The sequence below is a fragment of the Pituophis catenifer genome, unplaced genomic scaffold, assembly GCF_029215685.1.
Source record: "Pituophis catenifer annectens isolate HBS135680 unplaced genomic scaffold, rPitCat1.0.hap2 SCAF_1, whole genome shotgun sequence".
Lineage (NCBI taxonomy): Eukaryota > Metazoa > Chordata > Lepidosauria > Squamata > Colubridae > Pituophis > Pituophis catenifer.
In genome coordinates this window covers 289,355,188-289,378,102 of record NW_027256881.1, presented here as the reverse complement: position 1 = coordinate 289,378,102, position 22,915 = coordinate 289,355,188, and the positions used below count along the sequence as shown (strand labels likewise).

At 42.6% G+C, this 22,915-nt stretch overlaps 1 protein-coding gene across 1 annotated transcript in view; it reads left to right on the top strand.

Moving 5' to 3' along the window:
- Window positions 1–22,915, top strand: part of STXBP6 (syntaxin binding protein 6) — a 102,046-nt gene that overhangs the window by 64,366 nt on the left and 14,765 nt on the right. Inside the window, exons 3-4 of the mRNA XM_070931355.1 lie at window positions 1,855–1,985; window positions 5,344–5,509. Coding sequence (XP_070787456.1) covers window positions 1,855–1,985; window positions 5,344–5,509 — 297 coding nt within the window. The remainder of the gene's footprint in view (window positions 1–1,854; window positions 1,986–5,343; window positions 5,510–22,915) is intronic.

Sequence of the window (22,915 nt, the reverse complement as noted above, 5' to 3'; positions counted from 1 at the left end):
GAGTGGGCCTTTGCAGGAAGCAACGTTGTGGATGGTGTCAGTTTGTACTTTGAAGCTCCGTTTTTGACTGTGTTTCCATGTGGCCTTGCCAAGATAATTGCCAATTAGGTGTTTACTAGCCTTATCCGAAGGACTGTGGCAGACTTCTGTTGGACTATTTATAAACTCTTGGTGATTCAGCACGTGCTATGAATGAAAGGAATTCACAACCGTTAAAATAAAAAAAGGGGGGGGGTTTGGAGACTAATTGTGTGCTTTTTACTATATCAGGAAGCCTAGGTCAGAACAATTCTTTGCAGCATATCTTTTCTTTCTTTTATCAGGATGTACTTCTTTTTCTTCTTACTTACTAATGGAGAATTTTTTAAAAGACTAGTAGAGTTTTATCCCCCTAGTGCCCTTGCTGCTTCTGCCCTTGTTCTTTCTATTAATGCTTTTTGAACCTATGACCGCTTCCCTAATTCACTGCTTATGAAAAGTATCTGATGACTGTGACATAGGAAATTTGTGAGCCTTACAAAGAAATCCTTCATTCCTTTATTTTTTTCATAGGAGTCAAATAATCCCATGCCCAGATATGCCCTTCTTTCCAGAATCAGTTTCAATGTTCTGCTTGAATCAGAACATCATACTGTTTTCCCCAGCTCCTTAACATAGTTGAAAACATGGCTTCACTCTTTGGGTGTTTGCTGATCTTGCCAATGTTTCTCCAAATGGATGGTGACAAGCAACAAGTTTTGCTACACGCTGGTCAAACCTTCACGCCTACTTCCAATCTGTACTTAAAACACTTTAACAACTACAACTTTAACAAATTTTATCGGGAGTAGTACCCTCTCAGAGCTTTGTCATATAGCAACACGGGCTCAGCCCACGACATTCACAAAGCGCTGCAGCCATTGGCCAGTGCTTCCAAAGAAAGTAACATTTGGAAGGGGTGTCCTTTCTTGTGTCATGTTATGACAAGCAGCCATCCTTGTAAAAGGATAAAGCTCACTATGTACTTCCTTGTGTGTGAGTCAAAGAGACAATAGTGAAGATCTGGTTATTTCCCTGTAATTGCAGTTTTTCAAGGGATAATGTTCACACAACTCATCCTTGTCTTCTTCTTAATCTCAAATGACCTTACTCTTTGTACAATTGTACTTTAGCAATCTTAGGAGTTGAAGGGATTTGACAGGAGACTAATTGAGCTGCCTGGTACAAGTGGAATCTAAGACTTCCTCCAACAATTCTGTATGCATTAGAAAAATCCAATTAAGGTTTTGCACAAAGGCACAATTTTGCGATGTGAACTCACATTTTGCTTTCCAGAGAATTGCAGATGCAGGTAAATAATATAATTGTGTTTTTGTTTTCTTTCTTTGGTTTAGAAATGATAGCTCATTATAGAAGACTCTATAGTGAGGCTCATTAGACATTAGCATTCAGATTTTTAATTTTTTTATTCCCCCTAGGCTTATTAACTTATAGAGGTTAAGAATTAAAGATGTTACTAGCTTTTTTATGAATTTGCGATTAATTGTAAGTTGTTTTAAAATTATAAAGACAATAAATAGCACTTTATAATCCAGGAAATAAAATAGAGTCAAGAATATTTTATATAAACATAATTAGTTTATTCAGATAGAATTGTATTTAATTGTTTAATGTATGCACAAATATAACACTTATACCCAACTTCTATCCATCCCCCAAAATAAAAATTACATTGTTATATTTTTAGCTGCGTTTGTCATGATTGACTGAACAGATAAAATGTTGTTTCTATAAACAAGACTATTTTAAGCTTGTGTGCAATTCTCAGAGACATTTGCAAGCTTATATACAATCCTTTTTGTTTTATGTTTGCAGTGACAAACAAGAAACCTGCACAAGCATATATTACAAAAATTAAACAATTTGAAGGTTCTACATCGTTTGTACGAAGGTCACAATGGATGCTTGAACAGCTTCGCCAGGTTAATGGTTTAGATCCTCATCGGGTAAGTATATGATAATAGAGGTGCTTCTCATTTAACAAGGTCCTTTTACTTGTCTGTTGTTTCTTATGATTACTCAGACTGCCTTCACCCTTTCTTTTTTGGGAACAGTTCAATCATTAGTACATGTGGGAGAAGGGCAATTGCTTTGATTTTACTTTTTAAGAAATAGGCGCTATAATAGATATTTTAAGATGATAGCCATAAATCTTCAAGTTCCTGAGTAAAGATTCCAGATATTCTTGGTTTCTTTCTAAATCATTGTAGATTTTATCACTTTATTATATCCAGTAAGCAATTAGTCTAATGGACTATTTGGATAGAGGCTAATAATACATATTTCTACTCTTTGCTGTTTTTAACCAGTTAGTAATCCATAAAAGGACACATCCTCTGATCACATGACTGTCCAGTTTACTCAAGATCCTTGTCAAAGAACTTTGAAAAGTTTTTGAATATTCAAGAATGTCTACGTCACTTAATGCCAAATGGCACTAAAAGTACCATATTTTTTGGAATATAAGACATACTTCCCCCCCCCCAAAAGAGGGTAAAAATTTGGGTGCGTTTTATACACCGAATGTAGCCCCGCCCACCCGCCGGCCGTCTCCACCCTTCAGCTTCCACGCGTCCTCTCAAATGGAGTTTTTGGAGGCTGCAAATGCAGCTTCTCAAACATCCTCCAAAAGGTCCATTTGAGAAGCTGCCTTTGCAGCCTCCAAAAGCTCGGTTGGCAAAGGAGCTGCCCCAACAAGGTGTGTGTGCTCACAATCAGTGAACCTGTTGCTAAAGTTCACCTCTGGAAACAGCTTATTGGGGGTATTCCAGGACGCCAATCCACTCGCCAATCAGCTGCTCATGCAGAATCAGGCTAATGTGCTGAAGCTGTCCAGGTTGTTTACTAAGGATGCTAGCCAGATGAATACCGATGGATGCTGGTAGGCAGAGGAAGAATTTTTTTTCTTATTTTTGTCCCAGGGTTTGCCAGGGTTTTAACCAGGAAGTAATGTTTTTTTTTACCTTCTGCGCATGCGCAGAAGGATTTACACATGTGCAGAAGGTGCGCAGGCACACGCAGAGCGAGGTGCACTGCGTGTGCACTACCAAACTAGTAAGGAAGGTAAGTAGATTTCACCCTTGATTTTCCTCCAGTATCCAGAGATTTACATATATACAGTATGTGATAGCTTTTTCACAAGCCAGGCAAGCTTCAGGGTTATCTTCATACTCACAAACTTATATATTTATGTTTTTCATGAAATGATTAATGAATCGCCAGCCACTGCCTCCGAAGGAATATTCTGGAAGCAGAATGAACAAATATGAGTTTATCACCTAAATATCTGATTCCTCTTATCAGAAGAAAGAGTTTAGTGTTGTACTTATGGCATTAGGCTAGAAACTAGGACGCTGTAAGTTCATGTTTCACTTAAGGCATGAAGCCAGCTGGGTGACCTTGGGCTAGTCACTCTCTATTAGTCTTAGGAAGAAGGCAATGGCAAATCACTTACAAAAACCTTGCCAAGAAAACTGCAGGAACTAGTCCAGGCAGTCACGGCACATACAGCATGAACATACACATGCACACCCACACACAGGAAGACAGAGAGAGAAACTTCTTTATGGGAACATCTTTTATCCTTGAAATGATAGCCTCATTTCCCAAAGAGATTCTCCATAACAAGGAATATCTGTTAGTAGGTAGTTAGTAGCAATAGACAGTCAGGGAAACTGACTCCAACATTTTAATTATTTCAGCTATCGTAAGAGAATCTTGAAAGCCAGACTGTTTTGTTTCCTCCCTTTTACACCCCATTGGATTAGGGTAGATCCAGTCTGAGTTTCTTTCTTGTGCTTTCTCCGTTTCTTGGATTTAACACACATTTTTGTTCTGTTCTACAATTCTCTCCTAGGTCATTTCTATGGCTTGCTAAACTAACATTCTGGAAGTGGGACAAAGCTTTTGCATCTTGTTTACATATTTCTCTGATTCTTAATATCTGCCACCTTAGTTTCAATGGAACAGACTTGATCTGTTAAGAGTTCATTGTACTGAGTATGAACCCCTACCATATACCCAACAAGCAGGTAGTGATATACAATGAAATGGAAAGCAGTTTCTCCCTTACTTTTACCTTTATACCAGTTACTTTTAGAAACATGTAGGGGGTTTTTTGGTTGACCTAAACGATAGGTGCTACATTTTTACCCAGTTCCAAAGCCTGACTTTTTCCTCCATTCTACTCAGTGGTGGGTTCCTCCTGGTTCAGCCCGGTTCGGCCGAGCTGGTAGCGGTGACGATATGATGTCACCGAACCGGTTCTCTTTGTTCAGGAGCTGGGCCCTCCCGCATTATTCTTACCTTTTATTTGGTCCCACCCCCAATATATTCGCTGCCTCCCGAGTCCCAGCTGATCTGCTAGAAGGAAAAAAACTGTTTAAACTCTTGCTGCGAGGCTTCAAAGGGCCGCCCTACAGCTGATCAATGTTAAAAGGCAGTGTGGTGGTAGACCAGTGCGCTCGAAAAACAAATGGGTAGACCGGTGCCTCCAAAAACAAATGGGTAGACCGGTACAGCTCTGCAAGCAGTTAAAAGCCTGGTAAACCAGTATCTCTGCTAAATCCTAAAGAATTGTCACATGACCATCAAACCACGCCCACAAAATAAGCCATACCCACAGAACCAGTAGTAAAAAAATTTAGAACCCACCCCTGATTTTACTCCCTTGCAAAGCTTTCTGTCCTAGCTCTGGCCATGTCCCAAAGATTTGTCTTCAAATCTTTTTATAAAGAGGCAAAGAAAACTTCCTTGTTATCTATCCTAAATTTCTTAGCAGGAAACATATTTCATTTCAAGAGCAGATTCTTGGAGTTCCAAATGATTAGCGAAAGTAGCACCTACTGTTGACAACCTAAAACTCAAGACTAAAACATTCATCATCACTTGTCAGTATGATCTATGTTTGGAGATTATGGAAACTAATTCAAAAATATTTCGGGGATCCAGAATAATATAAAACTCTTTATCATGCTGTCTTCCAGCAGCGTGACCATGTAATACATTCTGAAATGTATTCTTGTAACTTGACAACAGATTATTTCAGAGCCAGATAGATTCAATGTTTGTTTCCAGGATTACATTGAGAATGGTTGCCTTCCATGTGCTATTAAATTACTTATTTGTCTTCAAATAGCATTTTGTAATAGCATGGAATTAAAACTATTATATAATACAGTTATTGTACAAAAGTTGGTTATGAGCATAATGTTTTAGTGTGCTGTTAAAAGAAAATTTAATATAGCAAGTAAGACTTTGTAATATTAAAGTATTTCCCTGGTAATCTGATCTTTTTCTTTCTAGGATTCCCCAGAATTTGATTTATTGTTTGAAAATGCTTTTGACCAATGGGTGGCGAGTACAGCCTCTGAGAAATGTACATTCTTTCAAATTCTCCATCATACTTGTCAACGATATCTTACAGACAAAAAGCCAGAATTTATTAATTGCCAGTCTAAAGCTATTGGAGGTAAGTGCTACATGTTTAAATCCCTAAGGGCAGGGGTGAAATGCTCCCAGTTCGGACCAGCTCGGGCAAGTAGGTAGTGATGGTGGCGGGCAGTTCGGAGAACCGGTAGCAAAAATCCCTGCCCCCGCCCCCCACATCCAGCTGATCATCAGAGGCTTTTTTTCTTTTAAATGCCTCTGATGAACCAAGCTCTGACGATCCAAGCTCTGGCGATCCCAGCTGAGTTGCCTGCCGATCAGGCAACTCATCTTGGATTGTCAGAGCCATTTAAAAGAAAAAAAGTTTTTTTTCTTTTAAATGGCTCTGACGATCCAAGCTCTGATGATCCCAGCTGAGTTGCCTGATCGTCAGAGGGTTTTTTAAAAACCCTCTGACGATCAGGCAACTCAGCTGGGATCGTCAGAGCCTTTTGAAAGCATTTTTTTACATGGTTTTACATGTAAAAAATGGTTTTAAAAGTAAAAAAAAAAATTGGCCACACCCACCCAGTCACATTACCACCAAGCCACGCCCACAGAATCGGTAGTAACAAATTTTAGATTTCACCACTGCCTAAGGGTTTTTGTTTTAGGACATTTCATCAATTATAAATTGAATCTATTTATATTTATTTATAGTTTATTTAAAATCTAGACCAGGTTGGTCTAGTGGTTAAGGCAGTAGGCTGGAAAGTGGAAGTCCATGAGTTCTAATCCTGCCATAGCCATGAAAGCCAGCAGGGTGACTTTGGGCCAGTCACTCTCAGCTCAGCTCAGCTCACCAGGTTGTTGTTGGGAGAAAATAGGAGGACAAAAGTGTGTTATATACAATGTTTGCAACCTTGAATTATTTTGAAAAATAATTAAGGCAGGATACAAATACATACATACATACATACATACATACATACATACATACATACTGCTACTGTTTTTTAAAATTCATCTGGGCTTATTGGTAATATATAAGATTAACTTTGATCCTAATAAAAAGTATTAAAACATTCTTCTAGGCTTTGAAGTGAGATTTATAGACATTCTAATTATTTAACTAAAGCATCATTTAATAAAGCTAGGAGAAGATTTTCCTACATAATCATTTCCTGCCGGGTTTTAATCTATTTTGCTTTACTGCATAAGTATATTCCCCATTGAACATGTGTCACTTTTTAATTCCTTTCTCTATTGTTTTAATTGTTTCCCATTTAGCAATAATTGATTTTACAAGTCTTGCTAAAAGAGAAATTTCTAAACTAAACTGGGAGTTGTTGGACAATAATCACTTCTCTTAATGCACTATTTTATTGTACTAAAACATTTTTTCTTTCTGAATCAGCATCATTGGTATCAGCAGATCTTGCAAATGTTAATGTGCATCAGATCTTTTAAGATAATAAAATTCTTATATGTGGCCCACTCAGGGTTTGTGATTTCTAGGAAGAAATCCTGCAATTATATTTGTTAGGTCTTCAATTACATTAAGTCTTGAGGGCACAATTTTAGAGCTGGTATAAAATGTGTAGCTTGTATACTGCGGCAACAAATTTGCTGCTTCAAATTCTTTATTCATGGTGACTTGATCTCTATAGAGAAGAGGTCTTGCTCCATAATTTAAAATTGCTTTGAAATCCTGTAATTTAGAACCAGCTTAAGTTCAGAAATTGGCAAATGCTCTGGTGCACTACTTCTCCCTGTAGGTCTAAGCGAAGTAAAGTCTATGTTGGTATTTCAGCAGCAAGAACTAAAATGCCTGACTGAATAATGTTTTATGGTAGCAATACTTTTGAAATAATTAAAGCTTCCATTTTTATCCCCCAAACCCATTAATTGGAGTATCAAAGGGATAATAGATTGATTCCGTACTTATTGCCTATTATTAATATTCATTGTGTGTGCTTGCTGTACTTTTTTCTTTCTGTAGAACTTCTTAATGTCAAAGGGAAAGAAGGAGACTGATGATGACATACTGTAGAGACATAGTCTTTTGTATGTTCCCTTAGTTTCTCTTGGCTCTGACAATGCACTAGATTATAGTAGTCCTCAGCTAAAGGCCATTCATTTAATGACCACTCGAAAGATGTGCTGAAAAAAGTGACTTACAGAGTTACAATTTATAACAAGTTTCAACCATTTCACCAAACCTTGGGATCAGATGATTGTAATTTGGGAGCTGAGCAGTTGGCTTCCTTTTACAATGGTCCTGAGGCCACATGATTCCTATTCGTGACCTTTCCAGCCAGATTCCAATAAGCAAAGCCAATTGGGGAAGCTGGATTTGCTTAATGATGATGTGATTCGCTTAACAACAATGGTAGAAATGATCAACAAATTGGATCTGGTCATGTGATGACTTGCTTAATGACCACGTTGCTCAGCAACCAAAATTACAGTCCCAGTTGTGGTCATAAGTCGAAGACTACCTGTAGAATCTATAAATGAAAAGCCTTGTACAAGAATTCATGTTGGAGCTTCAAGATGTGTTGTAGTGATTAAGATGTTATTCTGGCTGTAGGAAATTTATAGGGTTCACCCTCAGTCATAGAAGCTCACTAGGAGACCTGGGTCAGATGGTCTGTCAGGTGAAGCTACTACAGAAGGCTGTGGTTATGAAGAGAAATAAAATAGAGCCTATTATTATGAAGAAAAATATGAGGCTATATGCTAGCTTGAGCCTGTGAATGAAAGGCAAGATAGCTCTTAACATTGTTATTTTGGAATTAAATATTTTATAGTGTTTCATTTTCATTTTTATCGTATTATTGGAATACATAATTCCCATTGAAAGATATTGTGTGTCCAATTTCTGAAGGACAGAGTGACTTTACGTGAAAAAGAGTGATCTGTCTGTGGAAATTCTCAATCATCCAGATCATGGTTGTCCTAAAGGTGATTTTTCAAAAAGGCAACTGGTCTTTCTTGTTGTTGTTTTTTTCTTTTGAAAAAAAAAAAGCTTCACCCTTCTTCAGTTCTAACTGAGCAGTTCTAACAGATCTAATTAGTTAGGACTGAAGAAGTTTTTTTGGATGAGAAACAAAATCCTTTCAAAGAAAATAACCAAGAAAGTCCAGTTGCCTTTTGGGAACAGCACCTTTGGGACAAAAGAATGATGTGATGAAGAGATTTTTACATTTTATCAGATCACTGAGAAATTGGTGTAGGTAAGAAAATTAGTTGTACATTGGTTGGTTGAGAGGATACCTTTGATTAAATGAATAGGTCTGAACCATAGAATATCAAATATGGATTTGGAAACCAGGTTGCTAAGACTTATAAGAACAGTGAATGAATACTGTAAAACACATATAAGAATTAACAGAATGTGAATAATTCATCCTTCAGCACAAAATTAAACAAGGATGTGGGTTGTTTAAGATATTTACAGACCAATGTTTCTAGTAGTGTTAGAGGTATGATTATATGTACTTTAAGATGTGCCATGTTTTGTTTAAAAACTCAGATGATAAATACAGCAGACCTTGGATTGATCTTATTTCATATATTTTTTTTGTACTTTCCATAATATTTTTCTCCAAAAGGGAATATCACAATGTGCATGCATTCAATATTGTCTAAGTTCTCAAATAGTAATCATTGCCATAAAAGATCAGAATTACCTCAATATCTAATACGCAACAGCAGTTTGTCGCTTCCATGATGTTTAGCTGTCATATAAAAGTCAAAATGCTAAATCTTCCACCTACACTATTCAGGATTAAAGAGGGAGCTAAAAAAATAAATGGGGAAGATTGTTGATTGATTGATTGATTGACTTTTGAATGTCTTTTGAAATTTGGATCCTGTTAAAGAAATACACATTGACATATTTTTGAAGAACAGATGCTATTATATATGTACAGATTTGATATTTTGTGTAATTTGCACCATGGTAGATTGCAGTCTGATAGAATATTAAGAACTAATTTATAATCTTACAGCTCAATTTGCTATGCATTACATTGAGGGGAGATAATTCATCATATTTTCCTGTGCGCTGCTCCCACTATCCATGCATGCATGGGTTAATCCTTCAGTGCTTGGCAAACAACTGAGTGAAAACAAAAGACTTTTCCTCCCCTTTCCGGCTCCCAAGCCACGCCTCTGTTCCCATGATCCCCCAGTCTTCACTCAGTTGCTGGCAAACACTGTAGTGATTTTGGGAGCTCCACAGTTTTCCAGGAAGGTATTGTACTTCTGTGGGGACAGTTCTCCCTTTTATTTCCACTTTTTTCCTAGTTTCTTTAATCTTCCCTTTCCTTAGGGCGTCTAGGCTTTTTAGTTAATTTTGAATAGATTGTTTTTTCGCGGCTCCTTTTACCTTAACAGATTGCTACTGCACGTGCATCAGAGGAAGGGGGGGAGCGGAGCTAAGCTGCCCACACCGCTGGCTCGGCTGGCTTACGTTTAAAAGGCAGCCCCTTTCCAAAAAGACCTCACCCCCCCGCCTCGGCGCCGCCGCTCTCGTTCGCGCTCCCCAGCTGACCGGCAGGCTCATAACAGCATCGCGCCCCTTTCACTCACCGCGCGCCGCGCTCCCAAGCGGTTTCGCGCTAATCAGCTGGGCGTCGGAGCCGGAGCCTCAGATCACGTGGCGCAGACCGCAGCGCTACTTTGGAGCCGCGCTTCGCCGGAAGGGCACCGGACAGGAGCGCGAAGAGGAGGAGCGCCGAAAAGCAAGCAGCCTGCCCCTGCACTACAGAAAAAGCTTGCAAGGGGAAACACGCGGCGTTTGGCGGACCCTCGGGCCGCCATTGTGAGTCCAACGCTGAAGTCTGGCACAGCGGGTGATCGCACCACGTGCCAGGGCCATTTTGACGGACCCTCGGGCCGCCATTTTGGCAGGAGCCTCAAGCCTACGCCTCCCTCCACCACCAGGGAGCCGGCTAAACCCCCCCCCCTCCATCACTCACGCCTGAGGGGTGTCTTCCCATCTGGGGTTAAGGCTCAGCACAGCTCCAGGCCGGGCCAATCGGCTCAGAAGCGGCAATGTCTCGCTCCCCCCCCGTCTTCGGATATGGAGCTGGAGCTCACCCCCCCACGCAAAACTTCAAAGGGGGGGGGGAAAGAAATCCAAGAGGAGACACGAGAGCGCAACCAGCAGGGCCGCATCAGAAGGCTCCCTACCCATCTGGGACAGGGACGCCTTAAGGAGGCACAATGCACTCGAGCGGCAGTGGGAGAGAGCGCACAAGGCGATTTCAGGAGCCCCAGCCAGGGAGTCTGGGCCCTTGGGACCAGCACAGGCCCCCCCCAGGGGACATAGAGCTGGGACTTACTTCAGTGGCTGACATTGCAGTCACGCCAAGAACCCCAGAGCTGACCAGACTGGGACACACGACCCCCCCCCCCCGTCTCGAGACAGGCCCAGGGACCGGACCGGAGGCCGCAATGACTCCTTCCCCAGCCCAGCTACTTCGGGCCAGGGAAGCAACCCCCACCCATTCAAGGGCAGATCAACAGCCCCGGGGGGGGCAGGGGTGACAGCCCCAATGGATTTCCAGGCCATGTTCTCGGCCTTTTCGTCTTTCCTCGCAGCAAGCATGCAGCAGGCTTCCCAGGCACAGGTACAAGCCGCGCCGGCCCAGGCACGGCAGCATCACCCGCAATCCCGCCCTCACCCAGATCAAGGGCAGGACTCGTCGTCTGAAGAATCAGACCAAGCGGAGGAGGGGCCTGAGGAGATGGAGCTATCGGAGGACGAAGGCCTGGCACCGGACACCCCGGCGTATACAGGCCTCTTTCGCCCGGCGCTATTCAAGTCCCTACTCCATAAGGCGCGGCTCACAACCAACCTCGGAGTTCCAGGGGACGTCTACCACCCTGCAGACAGCAGGTCCTCATGACGCACTTTTCCAATCGTCAAAGCCACAAAAGGACTTCGTCCTTTGCCCTCAGCTCTTTACGGAGGTCATCCAGAACCCCTGGGCGCAGCCGGCCTCCCTGGCAACGCCCAGCAGCCTGGAGAGGAAACTCTACTGCTCAGCCCCGGAATTGGAGGACCTCCTGGCACTGCCCTCAGTAGACCAACCGGTGGCAACGCTATCCTCTAACTCCTTGGTCTCCACCGACCCGCTAGACACTCTCAAAGCAGAGGAGAAGAGAATGGAGGGGGCCTTCTGCAAGGCTCATCAGGCAGCAGGCTGGGCAATCAGATCCGCAACCGCATCGTCGTTTTTCAACAGAGCGTCCCTCATTTGGCTCCGGCACCTCCAGGACAGATTCCCGCCTGAGGATGCTAGGCTGCATCAAGATCTTAACAAGATAATAGCTGCCACTGAATACACAGCCGACAGCTCTCTGAACTCAGCTAAGTTCGCTTCTAGGGCTCTGGCCTCGACCCTTACCGCTAGGAGGCTGTTCTGGCTTAGGCCATGGAAAGCCGACTTTAAAGCCAAGTGGAAGCTGACCACTTCCCCATACAAAGCGCCAGAGCTGTTCGGAGCAGCGCTGGAACCCCTACTGGTCGAGGGGAAAGACAAGAGGAAGATCCTTCCCTCAACATACCAGCGCCAGGAACGCAGATACACGCCTTACCCGCTCCAGCAGCCCTTTCGGGCCAGCGCCGGACCCAGGGGGTCCTTCTCCCATCGATCCCAATACCAGGGAGGAGACAGATTTCACGACAGGCAGCAGTTCCGAGACCGAGGACGACAACAGCAGCCTAAGCGCAACTTCCGTGGAGCCGGCCCTAAGCCCGCCAGAAGGGGAAAATGACTCAGGGCCCATGGGACCCATAGGGGGCAGGCTCATCCTCTTTCATCCACAATGGGCCAGCTCGACCTCGGACTCCTGGGTAAGGCGTACGATCTCTTCAGGATTATCCATCGAATTTTCCGGTCAGCCGCCCCACCGGTTCGTCCGTTGCCCAGCCCCTCGATCCTCGGAGCTTCAGGACCTAATGTCACAGGAGATTGCCCACCTCCTGGAGGTCGAAGCCATAGAGCCGGTCCCACACAGCCAGCGGGGCTCAGGTTTCTACTCAACCCTCTTTTTGGTACCCAAGAACTCCGGGGGTTGGAGGGCCATACTCAATCTAAAGCGTCTGAACCTGTCCGTTCAATACCGCAGGTTCAAGATGCACTCCCTCAAGTCCATCTTAGCGGGGGTGAGACAGGGCGACTTCCTTCAGTCGGTCGACCTCAAGGAGGCTTATCTCCACGTGCCCATTCACCCGCATCACCGTCAGTACCTGAGGTTCGAGTATGCGGGCCGGCATTACCAATATCGTGCGATGCCATTCGGACTCTCGTCGGCCCCCCGCACCTTTACCAAGCTGGTAGCGGTGGTGGCGGCCAGGCTCCGAGCCGTCCCGATCCGGGTTCTCTGTTACCTGGATGACATTCTGGTCCTGTCATCCTCACCCGACCAGGCCTCCAGAGACATGAAGATGGTGATGAAGACCTTCCAGGATCACGGCTTCACCATAAACTTTGCAAAGAGTCAGCTTCAGCCCACCACCAGACTCCTTCACCTAGGGGCGGTGATAGATTCGTCCAGCGGCCAGGTGTTCCTGTCACCGGACAGAGTCCAGAGCATCCGAACTCTGATCCTGCAGACCCTGACGGGGAGGAGAGCTGCCCTGTTTCACCTCTCAAGCCTCCTCGGCAAGATGGTATCTTGCTTCGGCATCGTACCGTGGGCACGCAGACATTCGAGACCCTTGCAGTGGTTCCTCCTTCCCTTCCAACGAGCGGGAAGGGCAAACTCCAAAAAGGAGGTTCGTCTCACGCCCCAGGTCCGCCGGTCCCTCAGGTGGTGGACATCGCCATTGCTCCTCAGGGGGTCCAGCTTCCTAGAGCCGGACCGTCTGATACTCACCACCGACGCCAGCCTTCGGGGGTGGGGAGCCCATCTCCACAACCTTGTCACGCAAGGACAGTGGTCGCTTCAAGAACGGCAATGCAGCATCAATCTCCTAGAGCTGCGGGCGATCAAACTGGCACTGCGCAACTTCCAGCCGACGGTGCAGGGGCGTCACATCCTAATCTTGACCGACAACATCTCGGCCAAAGCGCACGTCAACAGGGAGGGGGGCACGAGGTCTCGTACCCTGATGCGGGAGGCCGCAGAACTGTTCAGCTGGGCAGAGAGACACCTACTCTCAATCAGAGCAGACCACATTTCGGGCGCAACCAATGTGAGGGCGGACTGGCTCAGCCGCGAAACAATAGATCAAGCGGAATGGCAGCTCCACCCTCAGCTGTTTCGAGAACTCACCTCACGCTTCGGGAATCCAGCAGTAGACCTCTTCGCAACTCCGGCCAACGCTCAACTTCCCCGCTTCATATCTCGCTACCCGACACCACAAGCGGAGGACCACGATGCGCTACGCTGCAGGTGGCCCAGGGGCCTCCTGTACGCATTTCCACCAGTCCCGCTGCTCCCGCGCCTCATTCGAAAGCTACTGGCAGAAAAAGCAAACCTGCTCCTGGTAGCCCCGAACTGGCCCCGGAGACCATGGTTCGCCGACCTGGTGGCACTGTCCGTGGAACAGCCATGGGTGATAGCAGCTAGTTCTGTGTCAAGGAGCAGTCACGCATCCAGAGCCCCAGTGGCTGCAATTAGCCGTTTGGCATTTGAACGGGTCATCCTGAAGAAGGATAACCTGCCAGATGAGGTAGTTGCCACTATCCAGGCGGCCAGGCGCCCGTCTACGACCCACATCTACGAGTCTTCGTGGCAGGCGTTCTGTCGCTGGAGTGCCCACCAGCATATCGACCCCACGTCAGCGACTATCCGGGACATTTTGCGGTTCCTACAAGCTGGCCTAGAAAAAGGTCTGGCCCCTGCAACCCTACGAAGACAGACAGCGGCGTTGTCCACAGTCATTACATGCCCGCTGTACCAATCCCTCGCGCACCACCCGCGCATCAAGGAATTCCTGCATGGGGCCACCAACCTGCAACCCCCCACAGTACACCGTTACCCTTCTTGGGATTTACCTCTTGTGTTGCGGGTGCTGACCGGGGCCCCATTCGAGCCCCTAGACTCGACTTCCCTTAAGTACCTATCACTTAAGGTGACCTTCCTGCTGGCGATCACCTCAGCAAGGAGAGTCTCAGAACTAGCAGCTCTTTCAGTCCGCAAGGATTTATGTATTTTCCACGACTCAACCGTGACACTACGCCTGGATCCCGCCTTTATCCCGAAGGTCAACTCGTGGTTCCACCGAGCCCAGGAGCTCATCCTGCCAGACTTCTGCCCTTCACCTCGCGACCCCAGAGAAAAGAGGTGGCACACTCTAGACGTTCGACGCGCCGTCCGCACTTACATTCGTCGGACCGCTCCCTTCCGTCGTACGGAGGGTCTCCTGGTCTCCTTCAACCCGAAGTCTATGGGTCAGAAGATATCAGCAGCCACGGTCAGCAGATGGATCAAGGCCTGCATCGCCCTGGCATATGACCTGTCCTCCAAACCGGGTCCCGGCAGGATCCTACCGCACTCGACTCGCAGCGCGGCCACCACGGCGGCCTGGGCCACCCAGGCCTCGGTCGTGGACATCTGCAGTCCTGCGACGTGGTCGTCCCTCACACCGTTCATCCGCCACTACAAGATCGATGTGTTCAACTCGGCTGAGGCATCGTTTGGGCGCAGAGTTCTGCAAAAGGTGTTGACGGAGGAGGACTCTGGGGACAGTCAGCTTCCCACCCAGGGAGTTTAGGCTTGGGTATATCCCATGCATGGATAGTGGGAGCAGCGCACAGGAAAATGGACGTTGTCTTACCTGAACATCCCTTTTCTGGGCGCTGCGTACACTATCCATATCCCGCCCGTTAGGGCTGCCTGCCCCCTGCTTATGACTCAGACGAGTTCCTTTCCATTACGTTAATTTGAGTTAATAAAGTTAAGTTTATAAGTTACTCATAGTGTGGATCTTGTCTGCTGCGCCTTCGTTCAGACTGGGGGATCATGGGAACAGAGGCGTGGCTTGGGAGCCGGAAAGGGGAGGAAAAGTCTTTTGTTTTCACTCAGTTGTTTGCCAAGCACTGAAGGATTAACCCATGCATGCATGGATAGTGTACGCAGCGCCCAGAAAAGGGACGTTCAGGTAAGACAACGTCCATTTTAATGGTTTATTGGGAAGTTGACAACATATATTTATTAGCCATAACTCCAGGCACCCAACAATATTCATTTATCTAAACAACAAAAAAAAAAGGATCACTGAAAAAAATCTTACACTGAACCTATCTTCAGGTCCATCTCTTACAGCCTTTCAAAATCTATGCCTTCCTGATGTATTGGGATTGTGACATATAAGATTCGCACTGTGAAATAGATTATAGGAGTATTATTTTTTAATACATGTGGTTGAGATAAAATATTGTGTGTCAGAGATCAAGGGACATGAGAGCAGTATTCCACGGAGATTACCACAAAGAGGAAGAGGTCAGTTTGTTTCCAAAACACCTGAGGACAGGACAAGAAGCAATGGATGGAAACTAATCAAGGAGAAAAGCAACTTGGAATTAAGGAGAAACTTCCTAACAGTGAGGACAATTAACCAGTGGAACAGCTTGCCTTCAGACATTATGGGGTGCTTCATCGCTGGAAGGTTTTAAGAAGAGCCTGGACAGCCACTTGTCTGAAATAATATAGGATCTCCTGGTTGAACAGGGGCTGGACTAGAAGACATCTAAGGTCCCTTCCAGCTCGATTCTGATTCTGATTCTGATTCAGTCCTTTTCAATTGGAATGCTCATTTGAGAGTTACGTTATTTCAACATAATCTTTTCTCTGACTGTTGCAAATATAAAGAGAGAAATGTATATACAAGCAGTTATCAACTTACAACCACAATTGGGTCCAGAAATTTTATCGCTACGCAAGGTGGCTCTTAAGTGAGTTGCACTTGATTTTACAGCATTTTTGCCATGGCTGTTAAACACATCACTGCAGTTGTTAAATGACTTTCTCTGTCATTAAACTTCACCCATTGTCTTTGCTTGTCAGAAGCCAGCAGGGAAGGTGACAAATGTTAATCACATGGCCCCTGGATGCTGCAACCATCATAACTACATACCATTTGCCAAGCACACAAATTTTGATCACATGATTATGAGGATGCTGCAGTGGTCAAAAAGTGTGAGGACTGGTCATAAACCACTTTTTTCAGTGCCATTGTAATTTTGACTGGTCACTAAAACAATGGTTCTAAGTCAAGGGCTACCTGTAAGATGAGGATTACCTCTCTGGACTTTTGAAGAAAGGGAAGTATACAGGTGGCCCTCGACTTATGACCACAATTGAGCCCAAAATTTCTTTTGTAAGTCAGATGGTTGTTAAGTGAATTTTGCTCTATTTTACGACCTCTCTTGCCACAGTTGTTAAGCGAATCACTGCAGTTGTGAAATCGGTAACACTGTTGTTAAGTGAATCTGGTTTCCCCATTGACTTTGCTTGACAGAAGATACTCACATGATCCTGGGATAATTCTGAGTTGCCAAGTGCCTGAATTTGGATCACGTGACCCTGGGGATGCTGCAATGGTTGTAAATGTGAAAAATGGTCATAAGCAGGGGTGAAATGCTACTGGTTCGCACCAGTTCGGGCGAACCAGTAGTAAAAAAACGCTACCGGTTCATCCGATCTGGTATTTCTGATGATCAGCTGTGCCGTGCGATTTATATTCTCTAGAAAGCAAGAAATCCTGCTTTCTAGTGAATCTAAATCGCGCGGCACAGCTGTTCCCTCTCTCTTGCTGTTCTACCTTCTTAAGCTCCTTTTTCCATGCTGTGCGGTAGTACTTGTGATGCGCATGCGCACAAAGCGTGCATTTGGCGCACACTGCATGCATGTGTGCAGCATGCATTTGGTGTGCACTGTGCATGCATCTACAGCGTGCGTTAGATGTGCACCGCGCATGCACACACAGTGAACCAGTGGCAAACATTGGAGGATTTCACCACTGGTCAAAACTCATTTTTTCCGGTGCTGTTCTAATTTTGAACGGTCATTGAATGAACTGTTGTAAGCCAAGGATTACCTATACAGACATAGATAGATACAGTTAATGTCTGTGCAGCTTACTATTTTAAAATTCAGAAGAAGAGGTCAAATTCTTTTTGATGAACTTATCCAGTGGTAGAAACTTGGAAAAGAACCAACACACACCCATTGATTTCCTTAGTGTCTTCAGTGAAGCTATAATATTTCAGCCACATGCAGATGTTATGACTGACACGGTAAATCATTTGATAAACTGAAGTGCTATATAAATACCCAATAGAATGACCATTAAACAGATGGAGCACTGCATGTTGAGAAGCCAAGACATCTCTCCTGATTCCACAGACATAGGGCTCCACTTCTAATTCTTTGCCATTCAAAGCAAAGTGATCATGGATCAGGGAACAAAAGAGCAAAATCGATACTGTTTTTCAATCAGGGTGGAGCAGCATTTTTATAATGCTTAACACCAAACCTCAACATGAATGAAGATGTTTCTCGGCTTGAAATGCATTAGAAAATATGAATAGGTAAAGGTAGAGGTTCCCCTCGCACATATGTGCTAGTCGTTCCTGACTCTAGGAGGTGGTGCTCATCTCCGTTTCAAAGCCAAAGAGCCAGCACTGTCCGAAGACATCTCCATGGTCATGTGGCCGGCATGACTAAATGCCAAAGGCACACAAAACACTGTTACCTTCCCACCAAAGATGTTCCCTATTTTTCTACTTGCATTTTTTACGTGCTTTCGAACTGCTAGATTGGCAGAAGCTGGACAAGTACGCCCATTACGCAAGTCAAGTCAACAAGTCACCCCGTTACGCGGCACTAAGGATTCAAACCACTGAAATGCTGACCTTTCAATCAACAAGCTCAGTGTCTTATCCACTGAGCCACCGCGTCCCTAGAAAATATGAATAGTTCTCTGCATTAATCATGAAATAAATTAGAAAAGTGGTTTTGCTGTAGCTCGTTTTGACAGCCAGGAAAACATTTTGTCACATTTCCCTCATAATAAGACCATTCCAAAGGATTTTTTTTTTTTTTTTGGTCACATTGCCTCATTGTAAATCAAATGGCCGAAAATGGACATTATACCTAAAAAGGATATAACTCACTGCAGATAGTATTAAACTTTACTTTTTCCATTGTTGATTCACCTAGTCCACATTAGCAGACAGTGTGTTGTAAAACTGATGATAGCCCTGGTATCACTTCCCAAGATGGATATTGATTTCTTCTGAAAAGAGACCGATTGTTTCTCTTTTGCTTTCTAAACATTTTTCTTTTGGCTTTTTACGTGTTCAGATAATTGAGGAGAATTCTGCAAGTTACAAAAGTTAGCTATATGGCCAGCATATATCACATTGCAGTCTTAACTGAAGGATTACCTTTGTGGGGGTTTGAAGCATTTCATTCCATTCTGAGGATTCTGTAGTTTATCCAGTACCATGACATTTGACTACAGCCACGATAGAAGTTTGCTAAATAAATAAATGGAATATTAAACCATTCAGACTCAGCTTAGGTCATAGTAGATGCAATAAATTATTTTGCTTTATTTCTGTTCTGATTCTGAAAATATCTATCCATTATTATCTATATGATTTATATTTATATTATTTTATATGAGTTCTATGCAGTCTTAAGAATTTGGGCTGATATTAAAACTGGCACATAATCACTGGTAATTTTCCTCTCTCACAGAGGAGAGCTATATAACCTTTCTTTCTGTAAAATATTCTGTAAACCTCTTCTAAAATCAATACTTCACTGTTGGAAATAGTATCATTTTCTTTTTAAAAAAAGAATGAAAAGCCTTTTCTGAAGTTTTTGCTCATGGAAAAATGACTGTTTTTTAATCTGGAAGCCTCAGGTGTAAGGTATGAGATTTTTCAATATGCATATTTCCAGTGGAAAATTCCTCCATAAAACATTTAGTAAGAAGTCTTGATAAATTCAAGGAGTCTTAGTAAATGTTTATGGAATTTAAGTTACAGTTGTTTATAAAATAATTTTTCCACATCATTCTAGATCAGTTTGTGATTGAGAAAATCTCAAAGTTAATAGCAAATTTTACTGGTGAAAGGGAAATATATATTTGGTAGGAAAATGACACAGGAATGGATCATTTGTGTCCTGATCTAGATCAGATATTGATTTGCTGTTGTTTCTTTAAAAGAAGAAAATCCCAAACAAGGTTATTGATCTAAAAACATATATACTACTGTTATTGGAGTTCCATGTAAATTTAGAAGTTTACAATAATGATAGCATAATAAATTATTGATAAGAATTATTGGTGGCACCTAGAGGTAAAGACTAGGAATTGCAAAGTTTTTTAATATAAATGAGAAAAAGAACTATTCTCTTCAGACAATACTTGGTCATTCACTGTTATATTCAATCATTTGTTTTTCTCCAGCCAAATATTGGTTGAAATGAATAAGATATTATGTAAATATAATAATACGATAATATATAAATATAGTAATGACAATTATTATATTTATTATATTATATAATAATAATAATGACAATACTGACATGGATCACATAAAGTAGGAGTTTGGAATAAGATAGAAAATTCATTAAAAATGCTTTAAAGCCCACAAAAAATGTTTTCCTTCCATCTTCATAAAAATATGTAACAGATCTGACCTGAGTGTGGCATTTTGGGTTCTTCTGCTGTAATTTAATAGGCAACACATAAATATAATAAATAGATAAATAAATTAAATCTGAATTCTGTATTTAGGACTAAAACCTGAATATAATACCAGCTTTTGAGTGATAGCAGCAGAGCTGTGGAGTCGGGAGATAAATGTTCCGACTCCGACTCCGACTCCTCAGTTTTTTGTACTTCCGACTCCGACTCCGACTCCGACTCCGACTCCGACTCCCCGACTCCGACTCCTCTGTATTAATATGCGAATGTATTTTATACATTCCTTGAAGGAAAGAAAGGCAACATACATGTCATTACCACAGGACTACTGGCTGGGAAGCCAACAGTCTACTGTATTGAACAGTTTAAGCAAAAGACAAACACAATGAAAACAACAAAGTTTTATTAATTTTTTTTTATTAATTTAATTAATCAAGTTGCTGGATAGTAGCAGCAGGCATAAACATCAGGAACAGGAACTTTACCAGTTCAAAAATACAAACCACATTATTTGGTTGTTTTAGAACAAAAACAAAGCTTATCTATATGAACCAAAAACAAAATCTGTAAAACCTAGAAATGGTTTATATTAATCTTGAAATGTAGTTATAGGCTTAGCAAATGCAAATCAATTCAATGTAGAGTTCTAAGGAAGAGAATTGCCTCTGCCAGATCCTCTTTCATAGAGGCTCTTAAGTCAGACTTTATTATTTTTAGGGCTGAAAATAATCTTTCGACACTGACTTGGGTGGGTGGCATTGCAGTAACTATTCTGGCCACATCACTAACGATCTCTGGATAAACAAGGATGGCTTCTTCAACAGTAAGTTTTGATGAGCGATCATACTTTTCAACTTCTTTTAGTGCTTTATAAAACTCCTGTTGGAATTTTTTTATTTGGACATTTACTGGTTCTGTAACGCTTATGCGACGTCGCTTTCCTTTAGCAACTTCCATTTTGTCTAAGAAGGAATCAAAGTCTAATTCTTCGTTTGAAGAAGATGATTCTGAGTTACCACTATTGCTTAAAAGAACTCCATCCTCCTGTGGAGGTATTTCAGGTCGTAATCCCTTCATGCGAACTGCTACATCATAGAGGGCCTTTTTCCCAGTAGCAATCTGTTTACTGTTCAATAAAAGTCGGCTCATTGGGTCGACATAAATAGCCGCTAACAAGATTTCATTTTCCAGCAAAAGACTCTCTCTTTTCATCATTGAAGATGCAATGCCCTCAGCTATTAACCCTCCATTTTTGTTCAGGCGATATAACAGGCTCTTCCATTCCAAGAGGAATTTACCCGGGATTAGATCATCACATTGCAACCTCTTGGTGACAGTGAAGGGGTGAGAAAGAAGGTTCTCCAGCTCTTTTGTTTGTGTCCACTGGCTTGCAGTTAATGCAAGATTTTCATTGTCCATTTCTTCTATGAAGTCTTTAAGTTCAAGTAAACGCTTCACCATTAAATAAGTGCTTCCCCAGCGAGTTGTTTGATCCAAAATGGCTCCTTTTCCTGCACGTCTTTTCAAAATTGCATCTGTTTTTGGGGCCCTGGCTGCAACAGTTACTTGTCGTAATTTGCCAATTAATGTAGCTGCATGGCGATCTTTTAATCCATCTCTTATGGCAAGTTGCAGTGTATGAACAGCACATCGCATATGATGAATAGTAGCAAGCTTCAATGCTTCTTCAACAAAGTTGTCTAAAAAAATGTCAGCATTCTCTTCAGTTTCTAAACTTTCTCTAATACTTGCAGAGCTGTCTTCCTCTAAGTCTAATATCTGTTTGATACCTTCTTCATCTGCCTTCATCTTCTCAATTGTGCTCAACATGTTAGAAGCGTTATCTGTCACAACACATAAAATCTGTTCCTTTTTAATTTCAAAATCTTCTAGAACACCCTCCACTAACTTCTGAAGGTAATCACTGGTGTGATGTGCCTGAGTGTCCTTTACTCCGAGGGTCCGTGTTATTGTTTTGTTATTTTCATCCACAAATCTAACATTAATAGCGAAATAATTGACTCTGTGACGTGTGCATGCATCCATTTTAAGGAAGACAAAACGTCCTTTCATAACTTTCTGTAGTTCTTCCTTTTTACATTTGGCCTCCTCAATTACAAGTTTCCTTATACTTTCTCTTTCCAGAGAAACACCAAGTTTTTTTGCCATTTCTCCATTTAGGCCTAAAAAGGCTGTCTGTGAAAAGAAGGATAGTGGTACACTATTCTTTACTACCATTTCAATAATGTGGTGTTTGAATTTTTCTGGTGTCATCCTTATGGTAACTTTGTCAGATATAAAGAATTTTCTTATCTGTGATTGTTCTCCAGTAGATTTCTGAACGTTTTTTGTCACAGAAGTAGATGCAATGTTTTCATTGCTATCTTTCTCATTCACGGCTTCTAACACTTTGGGATGAAAACGCTGTAAGTGTCTTTTCAAATTTGATGCTCTTGTAGGTGCATTTTTATCAGGCCCACTGAAACTGCTAATTTTTGCATCACATTGTTTTTCACCATCATCATCTTTTCTAATACATTGGCACACGTAATGTTTTCCATCACTTGATAATGCAAAGTGCTCATAAACATGCAATCCAATTTCTTACAAATCAATTAATTATATTTACCAATAATAATAAACCAAATAATTTCCCCCATATATTCCTCCAAACCACAACTTAACCATTTCTGCTTTCAACACAATATACAATTAATAGTATCTCAATTATTACAATTCCCTAGTTAAATAGAGCTTTTTTTCTTTTGTGTTTTAAAATCTCCTTTTTTCCCTAAATTTCCCGTTGTTTGCACCTAC